Below are 20,010 nucleotides of genomic sequence, written 5' to 3' on the forward strand. Positions count from 1 at the left end.
AAACGTTTCCAGGTAGGTTTTCACTGGTTTTGCAACATGAGGCCGAGCGTTGTCATGTAGCAAAATCACTTTGTCGCGTCTCTGCTCGTATAGCGGCCGTTTTTCTTTTAAGGCTCGACTTAAACGCATCGATTGAAGTCGATAGCGCTCCCCGTGATAGTCTCATTCGGTTTGAGCAGCTCATAATAAATTACACCCTGCTGATCCCACCAAATACAGAGAAGAAGCTTCGAACCATGGATATTTGGTTTTGCAGACTATGTTGATGCATGGCCGGGCTTACCCCACGATTTTCTACGCTTTGGATTATCGTAGTGTATCCACTTTTCATCGCCAGTCACGATGCGGTGCAAAAAACATTTTTTTTTCTGCCGTTGAAGCAGTAGTTCACACGTGAGAAAACGCCGTTCGAAGTCTCTCGGCTTCAATTCATACGGTACCCAATGTTCTTGCTTCTGGATCGTTCCTAAAACTTTTAAACGTTCTGAAACAGTTGACTCATCTACTTGTAATGTTTTTCCAAGTTCTGCTAGCGTCTGACATCGGTCTTGATCGAGTAATTCTTCCAACTTTTCGTCTTCAAATTTTTTCGGTGCGCCAGAACGTTCTTTATCCTCAAGTTCAAAATCATTATTTTTGAAGCGTCGAAACCAGTCTCTGCATGTCGTATCCGACAAAGCATTGTCACCATAAGTCTCAACAAGAATTCTATGTGCTTCAGCTGCAGATTTCTTTTGAATAAAGTAGTGCAATAAAATTCCCCGCAAATACACTTTATTTGGCACAAAAGTAGACATTTTCAGAACTAAGAAAAAATTGCTTTGTTTACACTAAAGTGAACTACCATACACTGAAATTTAAGGTTAGATACACTACTACCTTGCATGTGTGTTACCATTCGAAATTCCACGAACGGGATACTGCTACTGCCATTTTTGAAGAAACAGCGAGAACTTATTCAAGGTCCTTGAATGTAAACACTTATTGACCTTTTACAGACTTAGTATAGAGACCGGCCGGAAACTTTTGAACGCGCTAGTTTACTTATCCTTTAAATATACATGTATGAAGTTTTCGGAATGACAGGAATCGGAATATCTGGGGACACAGGATATATTTTCCAAAATATGATTACAAACGATGGAAGTTTGGTTTGTTATACAAAATAGATTTTTGCAAGAGAGAAAGATAGTTAGCAACGAATTATTTAAGAAAATGATTATATATATCATATATACACACGATACCAACATCGGGCGTCCGGTTTATTTCAACCGTACTCTCCCTCTGGGGAACGACAACGACTCGGATTCGCCTGTTTTCTCTCGCCCCACAGTGGGCCAAAAGCGCCAAAACGTGGCCAAAATGCAAAAAATGAATTTCACGTTAGGGGTGTGGCTCTTGCCGTATTGGATATTCAGGTAATGACTGTATAAGAAGCCGAAGGTAAAAAGGTCTTACTACCTATACCTGCTAAATGGTGGGAGTACAAATATCCCATACAGTCGTCTCGCAGTTTTCGTGCAGTGAACTACGTCGTGAAAAAAAGGTGTAAAGCTTACAATTTGTATGATGTACGAATGTACGATGGATGCTGTTCCTGGAAGTAAATACTATACATAATAATAACATTGGATTTATATTAATTAATGTTTGGAATGTATGAAGTGAACGATAAAACTTAGTGCACAGATTTTACAAATGTATACTAAAAGTTGTATATTCCACAATATTCCACGGAGATTCTTGTCGAGTCTTGTAGTAGATACTATTATTTAACATTATTTTGAAAAAGTAGCTGCCCAAAACTGCCCCTTTCGTAATGCGATCCATTTTTGTGACGCAGAGGTAGACATGGTACTAGTTACCAGCATGTTTTCTCGAGAAATTTAGAAGTTATAATAAAATTTGTTAAATGAGCATTGTATGGTTCCACTTATAGAATAATTTTTTTATTGTTTAAAAAAAAATGTTATTTTTGTTTTTTGTAATTTTGACAACAGATTCATATTCGCCGGACCGAAAAATATGGGAATACTAATTTTCAAGAAAGTCTAATAATTTTTTTGGTTACGTATCCGCCATTTTGTATTTGGTAATTTTGACATCAGATTTATAATCAGCGACCCGAGAAACCTGTGAGTATAAATTTTGAATTAAATTAAAGTACTCCTTCCTATTTTGGCCACGATTTGGCGCTTTTGGCCCACTGTGCGCCCGTTCGGTGGCCGGCCTTCATGGTCGTTCTCTCCCATGTATCCAGAGAGGCGTCCAGGTGCAACCCCTGTCCTCTCCTGGGCTGTTGAGTGTCCGATAGCTGAAGTTTTATATGCAAGTAATAAATAAAACCACCGTTGAAGATTTATACAAAAAATAAATCTACTTTATTAAATGTAAAAAGAATGCATATACCTTGGTGAGCACTTTCCATTATATAGAATTATTATTGCAACACTCATCTACAATTAATGTAATATTTTTCGATTTTTGACAATCACATTTTAGACAAAATCTAAATGTGGTTACTAATGTAGATGTCATGGTAATTATTCACAAAAAATGACATTTAACAATAAAATTAATATATTAAAAGAAAAATTAACAATATTTATGCATAAAAATGATTGTTATATGATTAATAATATCAATTTTCTCCTAATATGCAGTTTTGTTAAAGGAATTTATCGAACATCGTGATATACATGTGTAGTGAGATGTGCTAGGTTTGTTCACACTGAGCGTCGCCTCTGCTAACGCCTACTGTTGGAATTCGTAGGTTGATTAATTTGTTTTCGCCAGCAGGTATCTAGTATCAATACACTGTATATTTTATTGTTGACTCGAACAGTAATAAACATGGTAAAGAAAAGGCGGCTTTAAGTAATTCACAGGAATGTGTGTTATACACGAGCTAACACTACGCCGCACCTGAAAGGTTCATTATTCTCAGGCAGTCATTCTCGCTCGACCGTTTCGCATTTCTATTCGGTCCTCGTTCATTTTTCGTACATAATATTATACATACATCTTCTTTAGCCATCCCATTATACGCACTCGAACACACAGGTATACCTACTCTTCCTCGACATGTGATACGTGTGTATATTGTAATCATAATATTTGCTGCGATTGTTATTATTTTTTGAATACGCAATAAAATATTTGTCTCGTGCAGGTTTGAAAATCTTAAATTTTTCTTCCGCTCTCTGACTTTCTTCTCTCTTCTACTGGCACCTCCTTAGTTTTCTTGGCTGTCCTTCACCTGCCATTTTTACTTTCATATCACCGACCTCTTCATCGTGTTTTTCTCTTTTCTTCTTCGTCAAATGCTTTCAATTCTCCTACCTGCACTCATACAACATTTCTATATTTTTTTCTTTTTAGCAAACCAACATTTTTCTTCTCCTATTTAATTTTCTGGCCTACATCTTTTTGCGGATATAGAAAGACCACAATAATCGCTTGGTAAGTAGTATCACAATATGGGCTCCAGGAGTAGAAACTTGCGAAAATCAACCATATCAGCTATCGAACAACCAATGTTCATTTGTTTGGTTTTTTCCTTTGGGTGACACATAAGTGTAGCGGATAGGCAATAGGATAAGACACCAGAGCGTATGACCGATAATATGGCGAACAAAGGGCGCCCCTTTGCGAGCGATGCATATCTATTTATCGCGTGATCACTGTACTGGGAATAGCTTCTCCGTTCTTATTTTTCTGTGTATCTTACTTAGTATACGTCCCTACATCCTGTTCAGTACCTTCAGTACATTCTATAATAATTTTCCACTTTTCTATCCATTTCTGGTATACAATCCCACCTCGTACCAGAATACTCTTTTCTTTCTCCCTTCCATTCCAAATCCTTCCCTTCACTTTTACTACAATATCTACTTTTTTCAGGTTCCTTTTCGTTTTTTGGGTACTCTCTTACATCGTTAATGCTTTTAATCGCATTCTTCTCCTTAATTCCTTTTTCTAGGTTCCTCTCTTGTAATATACATAGGCCAGTGCTAGGCACATTTGACTCAATTGAGGCAAAACCGTGCCCACTGTAGCGCCCACTGTCCTCTTCCAGTAGCCGCCGTTACCATGGAGGAAGGACACGCTTCGCCTGTCGCGAGTAGCTACTAGGACATGCGAGTACTCGAAAATGCGAGCCGAGCTAAGCTCTGCTCGATTAGCCGAGCCGAGTCGAGTACCCACACGAAGCAAGCGGCTCGTACGATGCGAGCTACTCGTACCGATGCGGGCTGTGTACTTGCCCGATGTGAGCTTTTTCGCACCGAAGCGAGCGCGACTTGTATGAACAGATCGACTCAAAATAAATTCAGGCGTAAAATGGCATGATGCGAGTTACAGCTGGAAAATCGGCACATCCATATTATCAAGCATTTTAGTATATTGAGAATGTTAAATGTTTGGAATGTTTTATTATATATTTTGATAGTAAAATGGATATAATGTTGAGTAATGTAGATTCAGAATTTGTATAACCCTTATTGAAAATAGTTATGCAACAACAACTATTTCCTAAATTTCTGTAAATAACTAGATATGATCTGTGCAAAGAACATTATTTTATATATTCTTTTACACTACACTCCGGTTTAGTGTACAGTCGTAAAAACATGTGGTAATTGTGCATAAAAGGTTCCTCCTCACCGATTTTGATAAAATTTAAGTATGCTGTAAAGCTCAACATTCTATACAACATTTTCCTACACATGTAACCGCCGCTCAGCCTTGGTTTTTGAGGTATTCGCGAAAAACTGCAGTTTCTACTATATTGAATTTTGCCTATACGTGTACGTCCACGGCGACCGTTGTGTCAGCATGGTGCGACCACTCGTCGAATGATGATGAAGAATCAGTTAAATGCCTCTTTCTCACGGATTTTGATGAAATTGAAATATGTTGTCAAGGTCATTATTCTGAACAACTGTTCCCTACAGATATAACCGGCGCGGCGGTCTCTTTTAGTTTCTGAGATATTCGCAAAAAACAGTTAGATGCACTATTACGAATTCTGCCTATTTTGAATGACGGAATTTGTTCGTTAGGGCCCAAAAAAACTAACACAAACTCACTCTGAAATTTAGATGAATGAAAACGACGAACAACAAAGTAACTCGAGTTTTGAACATTTTCCGATTCAAATTCAAATGAATTTCAGAGTGAGTTTGTGTTAGGTTTTTTGGGACGAAGCACCTCCCCCGCCCTAAAGAACATCAATTTTTGTGATGTCGTTGTTGGTTTAAATTTGATCGAAAACTAATAAAAAGTATAAAAGTCTATAATTTTTAGTAAAGTTAAAATTCAGCCCTCAAAAGTTCACACGATATATAGATCGTTTGATGATCGTTGCGATATATCTGTAGAAACAGTCAATGGGCGGTCGCGCCATGATGATGCATACGCACGCCTCGGACGTGCACGTATAGGTAAAATTTAATGTGGTAGTAGCTGTAGTTTTTCGCGAATATCTCATAAATTAAGGATGAGCGGCGTTATATGCATAGGAAAAAGTTGTTGAGAATGTTGAGCTTTACAACATATTTAAATTTTATCAAAATCGCTGAGGAGGAACCTTTTATGCACAATTACCAAACATGTTGTCGCAAAATTGTTTATAAGTTAACGTTAAACTTCGTTAAATAGTTTTTGAAAGATTGTATATATAAATATTGTATGTCAGTCTACAACCTACCACCACCTTGTCATTCGGCACTGTGCAATTATAAGCGATAAGATTTATACTTTAAATTTTAAAGGGATTTACAAGAGTGCAAGTCCTTCGGGTCACCGATTTAGTTCTAATTTTGCACGTTTGTAGATTTTGTCCCCCGGTTTCTGGAGATATGTGATTATATGGGCCAACACTCAATAGTACTTTAAACATTTATAATTAAAGATTCACTATTGCTTTAAATTGAGTTTTATTTATAACCATTAGGAAGTAGCTGAATGACATGGAAACAATGTACCATGTATGAGGGTGTATAAATAACTATAATAAATTCTATTTTACAAAAAAAAATGCACCACCACCATAAAGGTTGGTGGTGGAAGCAAGCGTTTGAGGAGCCCCAACCGTACTGGGTCTGGTCCAGTGTCGCCATATAAGGGAAGGGAGTACGAATAGAGGGGAAAAGTTACCCCTTTTCTGCCAGTACCGAAGTATGCAGGACCGAGATGAAACCCGTCACGTGACCAGGCTGAGGCGTTAGCGTGGGGAGTAGCGCGGTGACAAGGGAAGTTAGAGTGGGGGGACAAGTCTTGATCTGGCGACACTGCACTGGCCCAAACGATTCGTGTGAAGCGAATCAGTTCCCTAAATACGCTATAAATTATAAGTTTGGCCTTCTTTTTGAGAAAAGGCACATATTAATATGATCTCTCGGATCATAAATCGTTTTTCCAAAACGGAATAGAAGTTCGGTGCTCCGTTCAAGAAAAACGTATTGACCTTTAGTTGATCCTTTAGTTGACCAATTTTAGCTTAATGTGTAATTTTTCATGTGTCGCGAGGTGAAGATATACTTTGTTACAGGTACCACTCTCATTAGACAAGGCGACTTAAACGTGTGTAATCAGATGGATACGGGGCACACAAATAAAAGGCCTTACAATTATTCGAGATTCTTGGCGTCTGTTTTCGGACCCTGTGAGTGTGTGGCTGTGTGGACGAATGGGTGTGTGTCCGCGTCTCACGAGAAGAGACACAGTAAGAATGCGAGTCAGGCACACACACTGATACAATTGAATCACACGAAAACTGTCGCTATTCGCTGAGTAGATATGTAAGTTACAACTACTATGTACTTCATGTACGGTCTGTAGTATCGCATGGCGGAGAAACATGACGACATGTGAACGAGTGAGCGTCAAGGTGGGGATTAGGCGCAGCTAGAATTGTACTCCCCTTGCCCCTGTGCCGTTCCGAAACTCTTCTCGTAAGACACGGACTATTGCATATACGTAAGTGTGTGAGACTTAGGTGTGATCTGCCTATCAGCTGACCGGAGTTTATAAGTCGAATAAGTCGATCCAGCAATTTTTGCAAATAACGAAAAGAGCTTTTTCAAGAATGTTTCAATTTGTATATGTGTCAGAAATATGTATATTTCGTCTTGTGCCGTGTTTTTGCTGCAAATATGCAACTCAGTTAAAATTTTGGTAAAAAAATATAAATTCATCTACTATGTAATGGTTTAATAAGTTATAATGTATACTTTTGCGTCAATAAAATACTGTAAGTTGTTTTGAGTGTTACATGGCACAATAGAAACGTTTGGCATTATAAAACACAATAACTTAGTAGTTATTTTCAGTAGAATGCACATATGAGATTCAACAGTAAAATAAGAATATAATACCATGAACTTTTAAATAAAAGTCTTCCGGCACGTATATCAATATCATACGAGACAGTGCACTGTCAAGTAGTTCTACGTGTTACGCGTGCAGTAGATATTTTCGTCAATGTTATTATTACTTCGATCAAAGTTTTCGTTATATTGTTTAAATATCGTTAACCATGATGCTTCTAAATGTTTGAAGTTAACTTTCATTGTATATGAACGTCGAAAAATGTGGTTATTTTTTTTTACCACGACGCACTTCACTAAAAAATTAAAAAAATTTCATGAACAATACTTATACATATACGCTGATACTGTAAAAATATAAATTCTGATTTCACAATTAAACTTCAGTGCAAAATCTGCATTTTCCGATTATATTTTTTGAGGTTTTTGATTTTTTTAGGTAATAGGTCAGAAACTAATCTTTTCCATTTTACCCCAACTCACGAACCCCCTCATAACTAACCTCACGGTCAAAATATAGGGTTAAAATTCTACACAACACGGTTTTTCTTGATGCCGTATCGAATGATCAATTTAGCCTTTTAATTTAGTCCAAGGGCATTGTTGACCATCTTATACGGCTATACCCTTTTCGTAGAGGCATTAACGTATCTCTCTGCCTTTAATATATCGTCGCTTTTAGTTGCCGTAGTTTCCTACTTCCATTTTTACACATGGCTCACTCGCTTTATTGTGGCGAGGTGGTAATCCAGGCTACGAATTCCCCGCCATCCCTGGGGGGAAGGCGGGGAAATGTAGGACTTCCCCAAGCTTTCGGACTTCCCACAAAAAAACATTTTTGGGAAATGTGTAACGAGTACAACGTCACATCTTGATGAACTTTAATGTATTACCTACCATTACCAATTATTACCTAACTACTATTTTAGATAATAATCTCGAAAGAAATTATTAGATTATGCTATTGGGTAATTACTTGGTATTAAGACAAAACTATTGAAATTATTATATATTCACCTGTCGGAAATGTGATAAATATTACATTCATTCGCACACAACAATTGAATAAAACAAATACGGTTGTAAATGCAATCTCCAAAAGTTGCAATTCAAGACGACAAACGGAGAAATTCGAATTGATTAAAGATTTCGCATCCGACAAGTCAATCAGGAAAATTATATACTCAACGACTGAAACAGTATCAAATGACCTAATCGTGTACAACAGCCTACAAATACAGTTCATCAGTGTTGAGAACACTTGTGCAAAGTGTCGTTATATCGACATCGTTATAACTGTTTCGAAATGCGCACAAAAGAGCAACTACAAGTTGATGCTTGTCAATGAATTATCTTATTCGCGTTCCGAGTCAAAAAAACATTTTTGACAATTGACAAATTGTTTAAAAAATGAACCCTTAATCGGACACGTGAATTTTTCGTGCAGGAACAGTCACGTGCCGTCCGTGAGACTAATAACGTGAACGTGTAAGAAAATGAAAGTTTGTTAAAAGTGTTTAGCAGTTGACATAAGATATATTAATAGACGTAAAATATAGAAAAAACATGGCAAAAAGCGAATGGAATACAGCAACTAGAAAAATTTGCATAATCTCTTATGAATTTTTTTCAAACACAGATCATGAAAACAATATTTGAAGTCATTAATTTAAGTCATTATTATTGACGAAAATATGAGAATACATCAAAATAAAGGTCACATATTAAACATATCTTAAATCTTAGCGTTATTTGTGCAACTATTGCATTTGGGTTTTGAACATTACAAGCATACTCCTTTCGTACACTATAGGTAGGTACCATTCGATGTGTCATCCTATGACACAATGAACATTATACCTAACTCAATTCTTGTATTCCCACATTCCCTAAGCACATGTAACATGCTCTCCTCCTTCTTTCCACATATTCTGCAAATCTTTTGTTTACTTCGTTTCAAGTACTGCCTTGCTTTTACTTCATTTCCACACGTGTGCTGTGCTATATTACTCTTCTGTCCTTTTTCTTCAAAATTTTCTTCCAAATTGTTTGGTCTCTGGACTGCAAAATAATTCGTTATTTGTACAGAGTGAGTCTCGTAACATAACGAGCATAATGTGCTGGGTAGCCGTCACGTTGGTACCACATTATTTGACGTATTGAACATGGTACATTTTCTAATAGGCCTGGCAGTGTTTCGGACAAAAATCTGGAGTATGTTTGACCCGTTAGTGATCTTTCAATGAAGTACGTCCAATGATCTGGTGACCAATTATGCCGCACCAAACATTAACATCCCACCGGCGTTGGTGGTCAACTTCACGTGGATTCTTCACGTGATCCAATGCGGATTCTCTGTTGCCCAATAATGCATATTTCTTGTATTAACATCTCCACAATTTGTGAATGTGGCTTCGTCAGTCCATAAAACAGTCTGTATAAATGTACCATTTGAATCTTGCATCTGGTGCGAAAACCACTCACAGAATTGTACACATTTTTCAAAGTCTTGTCCGTATAGCTTTTGATGTACTGACAGGTGACACGGATGAAAGTTGGTTTTGATCAGGATACTTAGCCTGGTACATGATCGTAGCATCTTCTTCAGACGCATCATAAACAATTATCATATCGTATTTTTCATCTACTGAACATCGTAATAATAAATGTAGCACCTTCCTCAATACGACTTTACCGTTTACTAAGATACTAAATAAGCACTTCATGTTGATGATTTCTTACACCTAACCGGGAACATGTTTACAATCATGGCCTGCCGTCGCGAACAAAGTCGCGTTACGAATCACGTTAACTGAGCATATTTCCTAATAGAAGATTATTAATTTGAAAGTATCTCAGTATTTATTCATTTTAAGTCCCATTTTAATTTATCTGAATTTGAGAAAAAATATTAGACATTCCATTTAAAAACTGAAAGTGACCCTAGTAAGGTTACCAAAGTAATAAAAAAACAGATTAGAGCACTGTATGTCCCCCAGAGAACCATGCCTTTTGTTCGGAACATTTTTTCGTACAACAAATGACATGATTTAATTGAGATCCTTCCTTGACCCTCTTGCTCTTTCCTCATACTTTATCGCCCTTCCCAGAGCTTTCTTTGATACTTCCTCTATGTTAGTTTCCTCTATTACTATATGTCTATTCTACGTATTTCTTTCTTGCACTATTTAATTTCTCATTTCTTATCCAACCCGAAACCTCTGCTCCAAGCAGACTTACACTCTCTACAAGTGCTGCGTACATTTTTATTCTTCTTAAGTAGCTTTCATTGAAAATTCTTTCTCCAATACTCCATAAAATGTTTTTTTTTGTCTCTCTTCCAAATGCTTTTCAACTCCGCTATTTTTTGCATAACGTAACCCAGATTCCTTATCTCCTTTACATTCTTCAACTGACCTTCTCCCCACTTCCTCTTTTCGAAAACCATTACTTTCGATTTTTGAGGACTGAGTAACATCCTTTTTCCCTCCAGATATCTCTTAAACCTTTCTAACATAACTTTTAACTTCTCCTCTCTGTCAGCCAGAAAAACGATATCATTTGCGCATATTAATGACTATATTTTTGTACCCCCCTACAACTACACCTCCTACCTCTTCCCTTCACATATATTGTTCCAGGTCTGCTAGGTAAATGTTGAAAAGCGTCGGGTTCATTGACCAGGCCTGCCCTGACTTCTTTCGAAGTCTGGAATTCTTTTGAAATCCTGTTCCCTACGTTTACTACGCTAATTGTCTCCTTACATGTTTCCACGATTCTCGTCCTCAGTCTCTTGCTAACTCCTATTTCCTTCAACCTCGTTCTTAGAATCCCCCTATCCACTCTGTCGAATGCTAACTTCCTTCAAATATCTTCTACCTTTTTTCCCTCGCAACTCCATCCTTCAGTGCCTTTGCTATCATTTACTATAAACCATCCTCTTTCCTGTAATCTACTAATCAAACTCCTCCTTCGCCATTTATTCTTGCGCCTTTGGATACTCTTATCTCTTCTTTTTGGTTCTCTTCTAAAACCCAACCTCCTCCTTTACCTGTTCTGGTGTTCCAACTCTCCCCAATCAATAAAATTCCTTCCTCATTTTCTTCTATGCTATTTGTTACTATTTTCATTGTTTCTTTAATCTCTTGACTATAATATGTACCTGTCACTATCCTCCCCAAACCTTTTCACTGTATTATAATACTCTTCTTCCTACTACGTTTTACTCCATTCATATACCCTACATCAGGGCTCGGAATTATTGGCACGCGACGGCCGATTTTCAAAGGCTACGCCTTACAGTGGTCCGGATCGAAGAATTTAGGGGCATTCGACCAAAAAGTCGACTTTTCGAAATTGAAAACTAATCAATTTGTATTGTTTCGTAAGCGCCTATAGACCTCGAAAATGAAGAAATTAATGAAACTGAATAAATATTTTAGTTACTATGATCATTCAAAATTGAGCGTTTTGAAAGTAGCATATTTCACCAGGCAAAATTGCTTAAATTCTTTGCGATGTCCTCATCGTTTCGTCCAATATTTTCTCTTAGTTTTTTTTTTTGTATGATATAGAGCATCTCTTCCCAATAAGAAATCATATATTGTTTTATTAATAATTAATAATAATATATTTAAAAAATAATGCTGAATGATACGTGACAGATTAAAAAATGTTGTATATTTGTAAAAAGATATCTTTTTTTCCCAAAACTTCCCAGGCTCTAACAAAGAGGAATATTTTCGATACATAAGTACAACTTCCTTTACATAACCGTACAAGAATCATTTCCTACTTCGTCCTAGTTTACAATTTATAGTTGTTTAAAGCTGACAATGTTGCGGCGAGTACGATCGCCGCGCGTTGGTCGTTGTGAAGCGCGAGGCAACTCTCAATATTGTAAACATCTGAAATATATAATATACGAAAGAACACATTCAGACACAGTTCAAAGAGAAAATGGATTTATTAGTTGACTTTGTCAAACAAGGCTGGGGTTCATCAAATGACGGAAATACCGCAAGATGATTTTTTTCCAACCCAGAGCTTTCGTTAGAAATAACAGGGGTTGATGTTGGATTAACAAAAAAATTTCATGTAATACTTCAAAACAATTTCCTCGCTTTATGAAACACACACGGATAAATTTGAACAATACGCACAAAGCACAGCAAACACACATAAATTATTAATTTATGGGAAGGAGATAATACAGCACGCATTACTTCCGATTGGCCAATTATCTCAAGAGTCTCAAGAAACAAGGCATAAAGATTTTTAAAAAATTAGGAGCAGAAATACTCGAAAAATTTCTAGAATTGCTACAAATGAAAATACATTTCACAAATTGTTATTAACATTGGATCCACATATTTCATCCACGAGAATACGATCTTACTTTAATTATTAAAAGAATAAAGAAAACAAAAGCCGCTTGTACCTACTTCTTCAATAACAAAATGGTAAGATTAATTAGTATACTTCTTATTTTATCAATTAAATAAAATATTAATATCAGTTTTGCTCGCAATATATATTTGAAACGTTAGATACCTTAATAACTTATATAGCTGTACATTTTATCAAAAATTCTAATAACATAATTACATTATATATAAGAAAACTATAAGATTAGAATTTCCAATTATTATACAATGGTTTTAATAAGGAACGCAACTGATTCAACAACTACATAAAAATTTATAAAAATAACTAACTAACAAATTAAACAAAAAATATATTCTAACATGTATCATTCGAAAGAGATTATTTTATATTTTTTAGTTCAAACTTCATTTCAATATCTGAAACGGTTCAAAAGTTATACACAAATGTCCCTAAATTCTTCGATCCGGACCACTGTGCGCCTCTTCGACCCGGCCGCACGTCTTGCTCCCCGTGGCGGTCCTAGTTCTCGAGCCGACTCAGACGCGTACCATAGGCGCTATACGTAACGCTTTAGGGCGACACCCCTATCAATAGGTTTTCAAACATTACTGTCGAGGTACTATTGTCAATGTGTTTTTTTTTTGTCAGTGGTATCCCCCGTAGGCCTATTCCACTGTGTCGCATAATAATTTCGGACAACAGCTCTGAAAAAGGAATTTGGAAAATAAATTCAAATTTTCCAAATAAGTCCAAATTTTATTAACGTCCGGGACACGTCTGAACGTGCTTGGCAAATTGGTAAGATCTACGGGAAGTTTGGACGTGGCTGTTGGCATCGCCGACGCTTACATTGTAACGGTTACAATAGCGCTTATGGTACGCGCCTGAGCTGGCCCGAAACCCGGGACCGCCACTGGGAGCGAGACTCGCGGCCGTGTCAAGGAGGCGTAGCTTTCGAAAATCGGCCGTCGCGTGTCAATAATTCTGAACCCTGCCCTACATCATGTATTTCTTGCTTAACTCGTCTGATAATTACCCCCTTCGCTCTTCCTTTTTTAATTATCCTCTTTGCATAACTACATTTCCAATCATATTATAATTCTTTAGTAATTTTGTGAATTCCTTCCGCTTGTTTTCTTCTAAACTTGTCTTCTTTTAGCTGTCAAAAAACGCTTAAAATCGCTTAACTTTAACCACGCATAACTTGTGAACAAGTGAATTCCTTAAAAACTTCAGAGTTGCCAAGGTGAAGTTTAACCCACATCTCTGTTAAACAAATCATGTCTACTTTACTTACACACTCCCACGTTTCTTTGTATTTGTTTAAAACACTTGCTGTATTCGAAAAACACACTTTCACCCCTACCGAGCTTTCCTTATACTCCTCCGAAGTTTCCTATTCCTTTCGTTCTCTATATTTCACTCTTTTGAAAGTTTCTTCCCATTCTTCCCAATTCTGCCATTTTCCATCTACCCTCGCTTTCATGTAACCGGTTTTAACTTCCTTTCCTCTTTCTTTTTCCCCTCTCGCTAATTTTCTAGTCTCCCTTTGAATCTTGTCCCTTCATATCCCAGTTTTGCAATTTGGCTACTATCAGTTTACTTCTTCTTTCTTTATATCACCAGATTAAGACTTGTCCCCCCACTCTAACTTCCCTTTCTACCTCGCTATTCCCCACGTGACGCGTTTCGTCTTTGTCATGCATACTCCGGTACTATCAGGGAGAGGGCAACTTTTTCCCCTCAGTTCGTGCTCCCTCCCCTTATCTGGCGACGCTGTACGCATAGTGAGCTGGACCGAAGAGTTTAGTGACATTTTGGTATAACTTTTGAACCATTAAAGATATCTAAGTGTGGTTTGCACAGAAAAATATTAAAAAATACTCCCTTTTTAACAACGTATAAAAGTTTTTGTTGGTAGCGTGGTTTATCGGCGCATCGACAATATTTATTTTGAGTATGTTATGAATTTTGGTAATTATGCAGATTAGCGATACCTCACCGATTCCGATGACCTTGAATTATGTTGTCAAGTTGTTTGGATATTGATTTTAAATTTTAAATAAAAAATATTATTCATTTTTTACGAAATGTTATTCAATTATTATTAATAGAAATTGGAAAAATTTCAGCCATTATGTCGAAAAATCCAACTATTCTTGTATTAAAGTCGTATTGTCGTCGAAATAAAAATTCTGTAGAAACAATTTAAAAATTGCTTACATTTTCATGTAAGAAACATATGATTTCCACCGATCGGATATAATTGTAGGCCCTGATTTAATCCACTTCTGAATTATGCACATCAAAGTTTTAAATGATATATCCGGAAATGGTTCGATAAACAAATGATTGGTTTCACGTTCAAAGCCGTCCTTTATTATATTTGCGTTTTCCAATTTTTGCCTTATGTTTCCACCGATTTTATATTTTGCAAAATGTTGTCAAGGTCTTCATTCTGAAGAATTTTTTCCTATACATGTTACCGCCGCTCAGCCTTCGTTTTCGAGCCTATTTACAAGAAACTACTGACACTTACTACAGCGAATTCTGTCGTTTTTAACTAACGGAACATATGTTTTAGGGCGGGGATGGGACAGAGTTCTGTATCCGCGCCCACTCCAAACCTAACCAAAATTCGTTCAAATTGCCGAAATTTGCTCTAGTGGAACTAACAGTTTGTTGCGAATATCTAAATAACTAAGACCGAACGCTGTAATGAAATCTCCATTATATGTATGACAAGGATATAATCTTACCATTTGATTTTTGAAGTCAAAGATTGAGTTCTGCTGTCCGTATTTAAGTAACTGAATAGTTTCTGGATCTAATAATTTTCTTTTCTTTTTACGTGATTTTAGTCTTGTTGTCGATATGCATGGGTTAAATGTTGATAACAGTGTGTAAAGTATGTCTTCGTTTGTTGCTGTTTGTGGAATTTTCGGGGTGTTGTAATTTCAAAACTTTTTAAAATCTTCATGTTTTGTGTGCTGGGCTTCTTCCGACAACTGCCCAATCGGAAGTAACGCATGTTTTATTATATCCGTGCCATGTATTCAAAATTTGTAAACGGAGGCTGGCATATAATCCATAATGGTCGACGAAATATTTTGCGGTATTTTCGGTATCTGTATGCACGAAACTTGTCAGCATATATTGCCTTTGACAATGGAATTACTTGCAGTATTGTATGGAATTTTTTAATTAGTTCTATGTCAATTCCTTTAATTTGTGCAGTTTCTGCATTAGAAAAGAATAGCCTTGCAGTATTGCCATCGTGCCAATGAACCTCATCCTTGCTTAACGAAGTCAAGTTAATTTTGTATTTTGTTAGCAAGGAAAGTAAAGAACGAGAAACAGACATAACGTGTGAAGCACGTGTAGTACGTAGGCTCGGCACACGAGAAGTGAACGATCGATCGGTACCGGCGAGTCACGCGACGCGACGGCAAAACAAACGATACACGCAAGTACAGGCCTGAATTGCCAACTCAATACATCAAAAGTTCCAATACCTCGTCTCAATACAAGCCTCCACATACATACGTACATTTAACAAGTTTCCTTAACATTTAAATTCTCAATACTGAAATAATGTTTTTCTTTAGTTAAGGGTTTTGTCGGAACATCCGCTATTTCCTCAGTTCTTACATGCTGTACACTAATAGTTTTTCTCTTTAAAGTCTCTCTTAGAAAATTATATAGTATGGCTCCTACATTATCATTGAATATAACTATCTCGGATAAATCACGCAAATTCAGGTACAATGCATTATTTACAGCAGAGCTGACAAGCTTTCAGCGGCCCACGAGCCGCACGAGGGCCGTACCCCCTACTTCATTCACTGCAACGTAAGGGAAGAGGTCCCCTCCACTCTAATTCTTCGAACCGAGGTTTAGAGCGAAACACTGTGGCTCCGTTCGAAGACTGCAATGTGGGACGTATCTCTCCCTTCACGTCGCACTGGATGAAGTGGCGGCACGGGCCTTGTGCGTCCCGTAGGCCGCTAATTTGGCACCTCTGCTTTACAGCACCCGCCGATGCCATATATTCTGCTTCTGTGGTAGAGAGAGCCACAATCCTGTGCTTCTGTGATTTCCAGCACATTGGTCTTCCTGCATAGGTGAATACGTATCCAATGTACGACCGCCGATCTAATCTGCATCTACCCCAGTCGGTGTCGACATGTCCTAGAACCTGTGATTTCTCTTTCCTGCAACAAATTTTATAATCTTTGGTTAACTTCAAATATCTTAAAATTCGTTTAGCAGCTGTCCATTGAACTTGCGCGATATTAGACCTTGTAACTCCTAATAAATAAGTCAAGGCGCCTCGGTAAGGCCTCCTCTTACACTTATCATCCACCCTTCGTTTTTCAAGTATTGTATCTTTGTCCATTGAGGTTGCAATCACGTTGCAGTTATCCATTCCAAAGCGCTCCAGGAAGTATTTATCTCGATACCGAGACAATACTTGGCTTGTCTCATAGCTAATGCTGGTCTTTGATCTTCGGAAATAATAAACATGTTATCCACGTATACCTATGCTCTTTATGAGTACAGATGTGAAACCTATCACTTCATGATATACACGTGGGTCAGCTACTGCAGGCGTAAATCCGCTTCGTTTCTGTACTTTATCGAGTTCTTCGTTCCATTATATAGCTGCCTGTTTCAGCACATATGTTGCTTTATGTACACGACAAATCTTGTCTTTTTCTTCATTTAGATGGTTTAGCATCTTTTTGACTGCTCCTAATAATTTCTTAGTCTCCCTTGTGTCATCTGCAATTTCTCGGAGACGTTCTCCAAATAATTCCGGAACTTCCAATTACACTTGTTCATTAAGCTTTTCGTTCAAATAAGCATTGGTGATACCCAATTGTTCTATCACCATGTCCTTTTTTTTTTTTTGCGGCCACGGCTTGTAGTAGCCTAATAGAATGCAGTCTTGTCACAGGTGCAAATGTCTCCGTGAAGTCTACTCCTGGGCGCTGGTTATACCCTTTCGCTAATATCCTGACTTTTCTCTTGTACAGGGCTCCATCAGCATTAACCTTGTTCGTTAGAAGAGTTCAATCGTTTTATTCATTAGAAGTCTCTTTACTTAACTTTTAATCGCTTCTCTCCATTGTGACCTAAATTCACTAGACATAGCTTCTTCCATGCGAAGTTCTGCTAAATATTCTACGATTTGTACTTCATTTTTATCTAATTCACCAATCTGCTCACCTGTTTCTTCCTCTTCGGTTCTATTGTACTTTCCTCTCCTTGATTTTCAACGTCAGTTGATACCGTAAGAACATCCACCATTTTGTAAATGGTTGGTTTTGTTTTTTTCTTCTAGGTCGTTTCCTAGCTCCAGTACGTATAATCCTTGGCCTCCCTGGTGCTCCAATCTTGTGTTAAAAAATGTCGCTTTTTAAATCTGTTTCAAGTGTACTTTCCCTTTGTTGTTCTCTAGTTTCGAGTTCTTCCATCGCTAACTCATTGCTCTTGTTCCAGACCATATCTTCTTCCGACATCTCAATTATTTGTATATTCTTCTCCCAGCTATCATCGATGATGAAAGTCTCCTTCATTTTCTCCTCTAGAGTTTTAACATCGCGTGATTTCTCTCCTCTGGTGTCTATATACGATAAGCCTTTGACTCCTCTGCATAACCAATAAATACTCCTATCTTCATCTCGAATAGACTCTTTCCTCTAAGACGCTTTATTACGCACCTGTTTCTTACGTACTTGGCGGTAGAAATAACCTCCGCCCGAAAACCATGCAACATACATCTCGCCATTTCTATCTGACTGCGAGTTTTACGTTTGGCTACCCGGTTCTGCTCAGGCGTTTAAGGAGCTGGAAGGTGCCTCCGTATACCTTCGTTCCTGAGTAACGAATCAAACTCTTGATTATAATATTCCCATCCATTGTCGCTTTGTAAACATTTTATCTTATGACCTGTCTGCTTTTCCACGCGTCTTTTATACATCTGAAAAAGTCCTAGAACCTCACTTCTGTGCTTCAAAAAAGTATAAAGATATATAGAAATATGTAGATAATTTTTGACTTACCCTCGTATAATACGTCTCTGATACTCAAGTGACAACTGCTCGTGCCATAACCTCAGTTCATTTCTCTTTTCCTTGTTACCATAAATATTGTTCGCATATTCTGCTCTTTCCTGTATCATGTTACGACATACGACATAACACTAATTTAGTTAATAATGTGGCCTTTTTCGCTGGCCCTTTTGACGCGTAAGTAGATTGTAATTTTCGCCATACCTCACGGGTCGTCTGACACCCGTCTATAAGTTTCAGTTCTGATCATCCAATAGATAATATCAAATTAGCTCTTGCTTTCCGATCTGTTCTGTCACATGCGCTCGCCTGTGTAATCGACGCGGGATCTTCCGGCTTTACAGTCGGACTCTTTAAGTCCAATGCATACCTCACAGGCCAGCAAGCCTGACAATTTTTCCCAGTTTATACGAATTTTGGGGTGTAATTTTTGGGGTGCTTGAGAGGGTTCGAGAGGCTCGGAACAAAGGCACAGCGTGTCGTCTGCTACCAGAACCCCAGGTGTTCCCAGGCCAATGCTAGTGCCTGACAGGCTCCTGGCGTGGCGGCACGAAGGCAGAATGAACATGCTGTATTTATTTAAAAAGTTGTTAACCAGGACTTTTTAGAGTTCGTCGTGGTAATAAATGGGGAATACGTTGTTAAGAAATTTAAACGCTATAACAAACAAAATAACAATTTATTAGTATGCTAAAAAAAAAGAATATCAACTGACAATCTGTGCGGTGAAACAGTTCGTCAGTATTTATTTAAATAGTTGTTAACTAGAATAGAACAAGAAATTTGATTTTGAATCCAATTTCGTCCAAATTGCCCATTGTGCGCCACGCGGCACACAGTGGTCAATTTTCTCGAGGTTAAAAAACGTTCGTACCACAATCTCTCTATTTTTCCCATATTCTACAAAGTTGCAGCTTTCATTTAAAAAAAATTTCATCGCTCTACGTCATTCGTATCGAAAGAAATGGACGGTCGTCCGAATGGTTGCGTGAGAACGCATATGTGGGTTCATAGCCAAAAACGAATGGTTATGTGAAAACGCATATGTGAGTTCATAGCTAAAAACGAATGGTTGTGTGAGAACCCATATATGGGTTCATAGCGCTCAAAGGGTTAAAATACGACAGAACTTTCCCTCCAACCTAATATATTTTTATGACAGTCCTAAGTACCCAATATTTGCAATTTTTGATGCTCCGCGAATTAAAAAA

The 20,010-nt window shown here is 37.5% G+C and overlaps 2 protein-coding genes and 1 long non-coding RNA gene across 12 annotated transcripts in view; 2 read left to right on the top strand and 1 right to left on the bottom strand.

Annotated features, from left to right (window-relative positions):
* The window catches only part of LOC143356654 (uncharacterized), a 707,545-nt gene that overhangs the window by 522,395 nt on the left and 165,140 nt on the right, over positions 1-20,010 (top strand). The window lies entirely within an intron of this gene.
* Positions 1-20,010, top strand: part of Galphaq (G protein alpha q subunit) — a 146,741-nt gene that overhangs the window by 57,164 nt on the left and 69,567 nt on the right. The gene's annotated exons all lie outside the window — the stretch shown is intronic.
* Positions 17,916-19,195, bottom strand: LOC143356326 (uncharacterized). Its single transcript, XM_076791922.1, has 2 exons — positions 18,449-19,195; positions 17,916-18,377 (listed from the first exon to the last, which is right to left on the bottom strand). Exons 1-2 carry the CDS (start codon positions 18,514-18,516, stop codon positions 18,128-18,130), a joined length of 318 nt encoding a protein of 105 aa, XP_076648037.1. The 5' UTR covers positions 18,517-19,195; the 3' UTR covers positions 17,916-18,127.

The sequence above is a fragment of the Halictus rubicundus genome, chromosome 8, assembly GCF_050948215.1.
Source record: "Halictus rubicundus isolate RS-2024b chromosome 8, iyHalRubi1_principal, whole genome shotgun sequence".
Taxonomy (NCBI): domain Eukaryota; kingdom Metazoa; phylum Arthropoda; class Insecta; order Hymenoptera; family Halictidae; genus Halictus; species Halictus rubicundus.

Excerpts from the sequence above, each read along its gene's own strand:
- LOC143356326 (XM_076791922.1), bottom strand. The coding sequence starts at position 18,516 with ATGGCGAGATGTATGTTGCATGGTTTTCGGGCGGAGGTTATTTCTACC. Across the intron at positions 18,378-18,448 it reads GCCAAGTACGTAAGAAACAG|AGGAGTCAAAGGCTTATCGT; the intron begins GTGCGTAATAAA and ends TTGGTTATGCAG.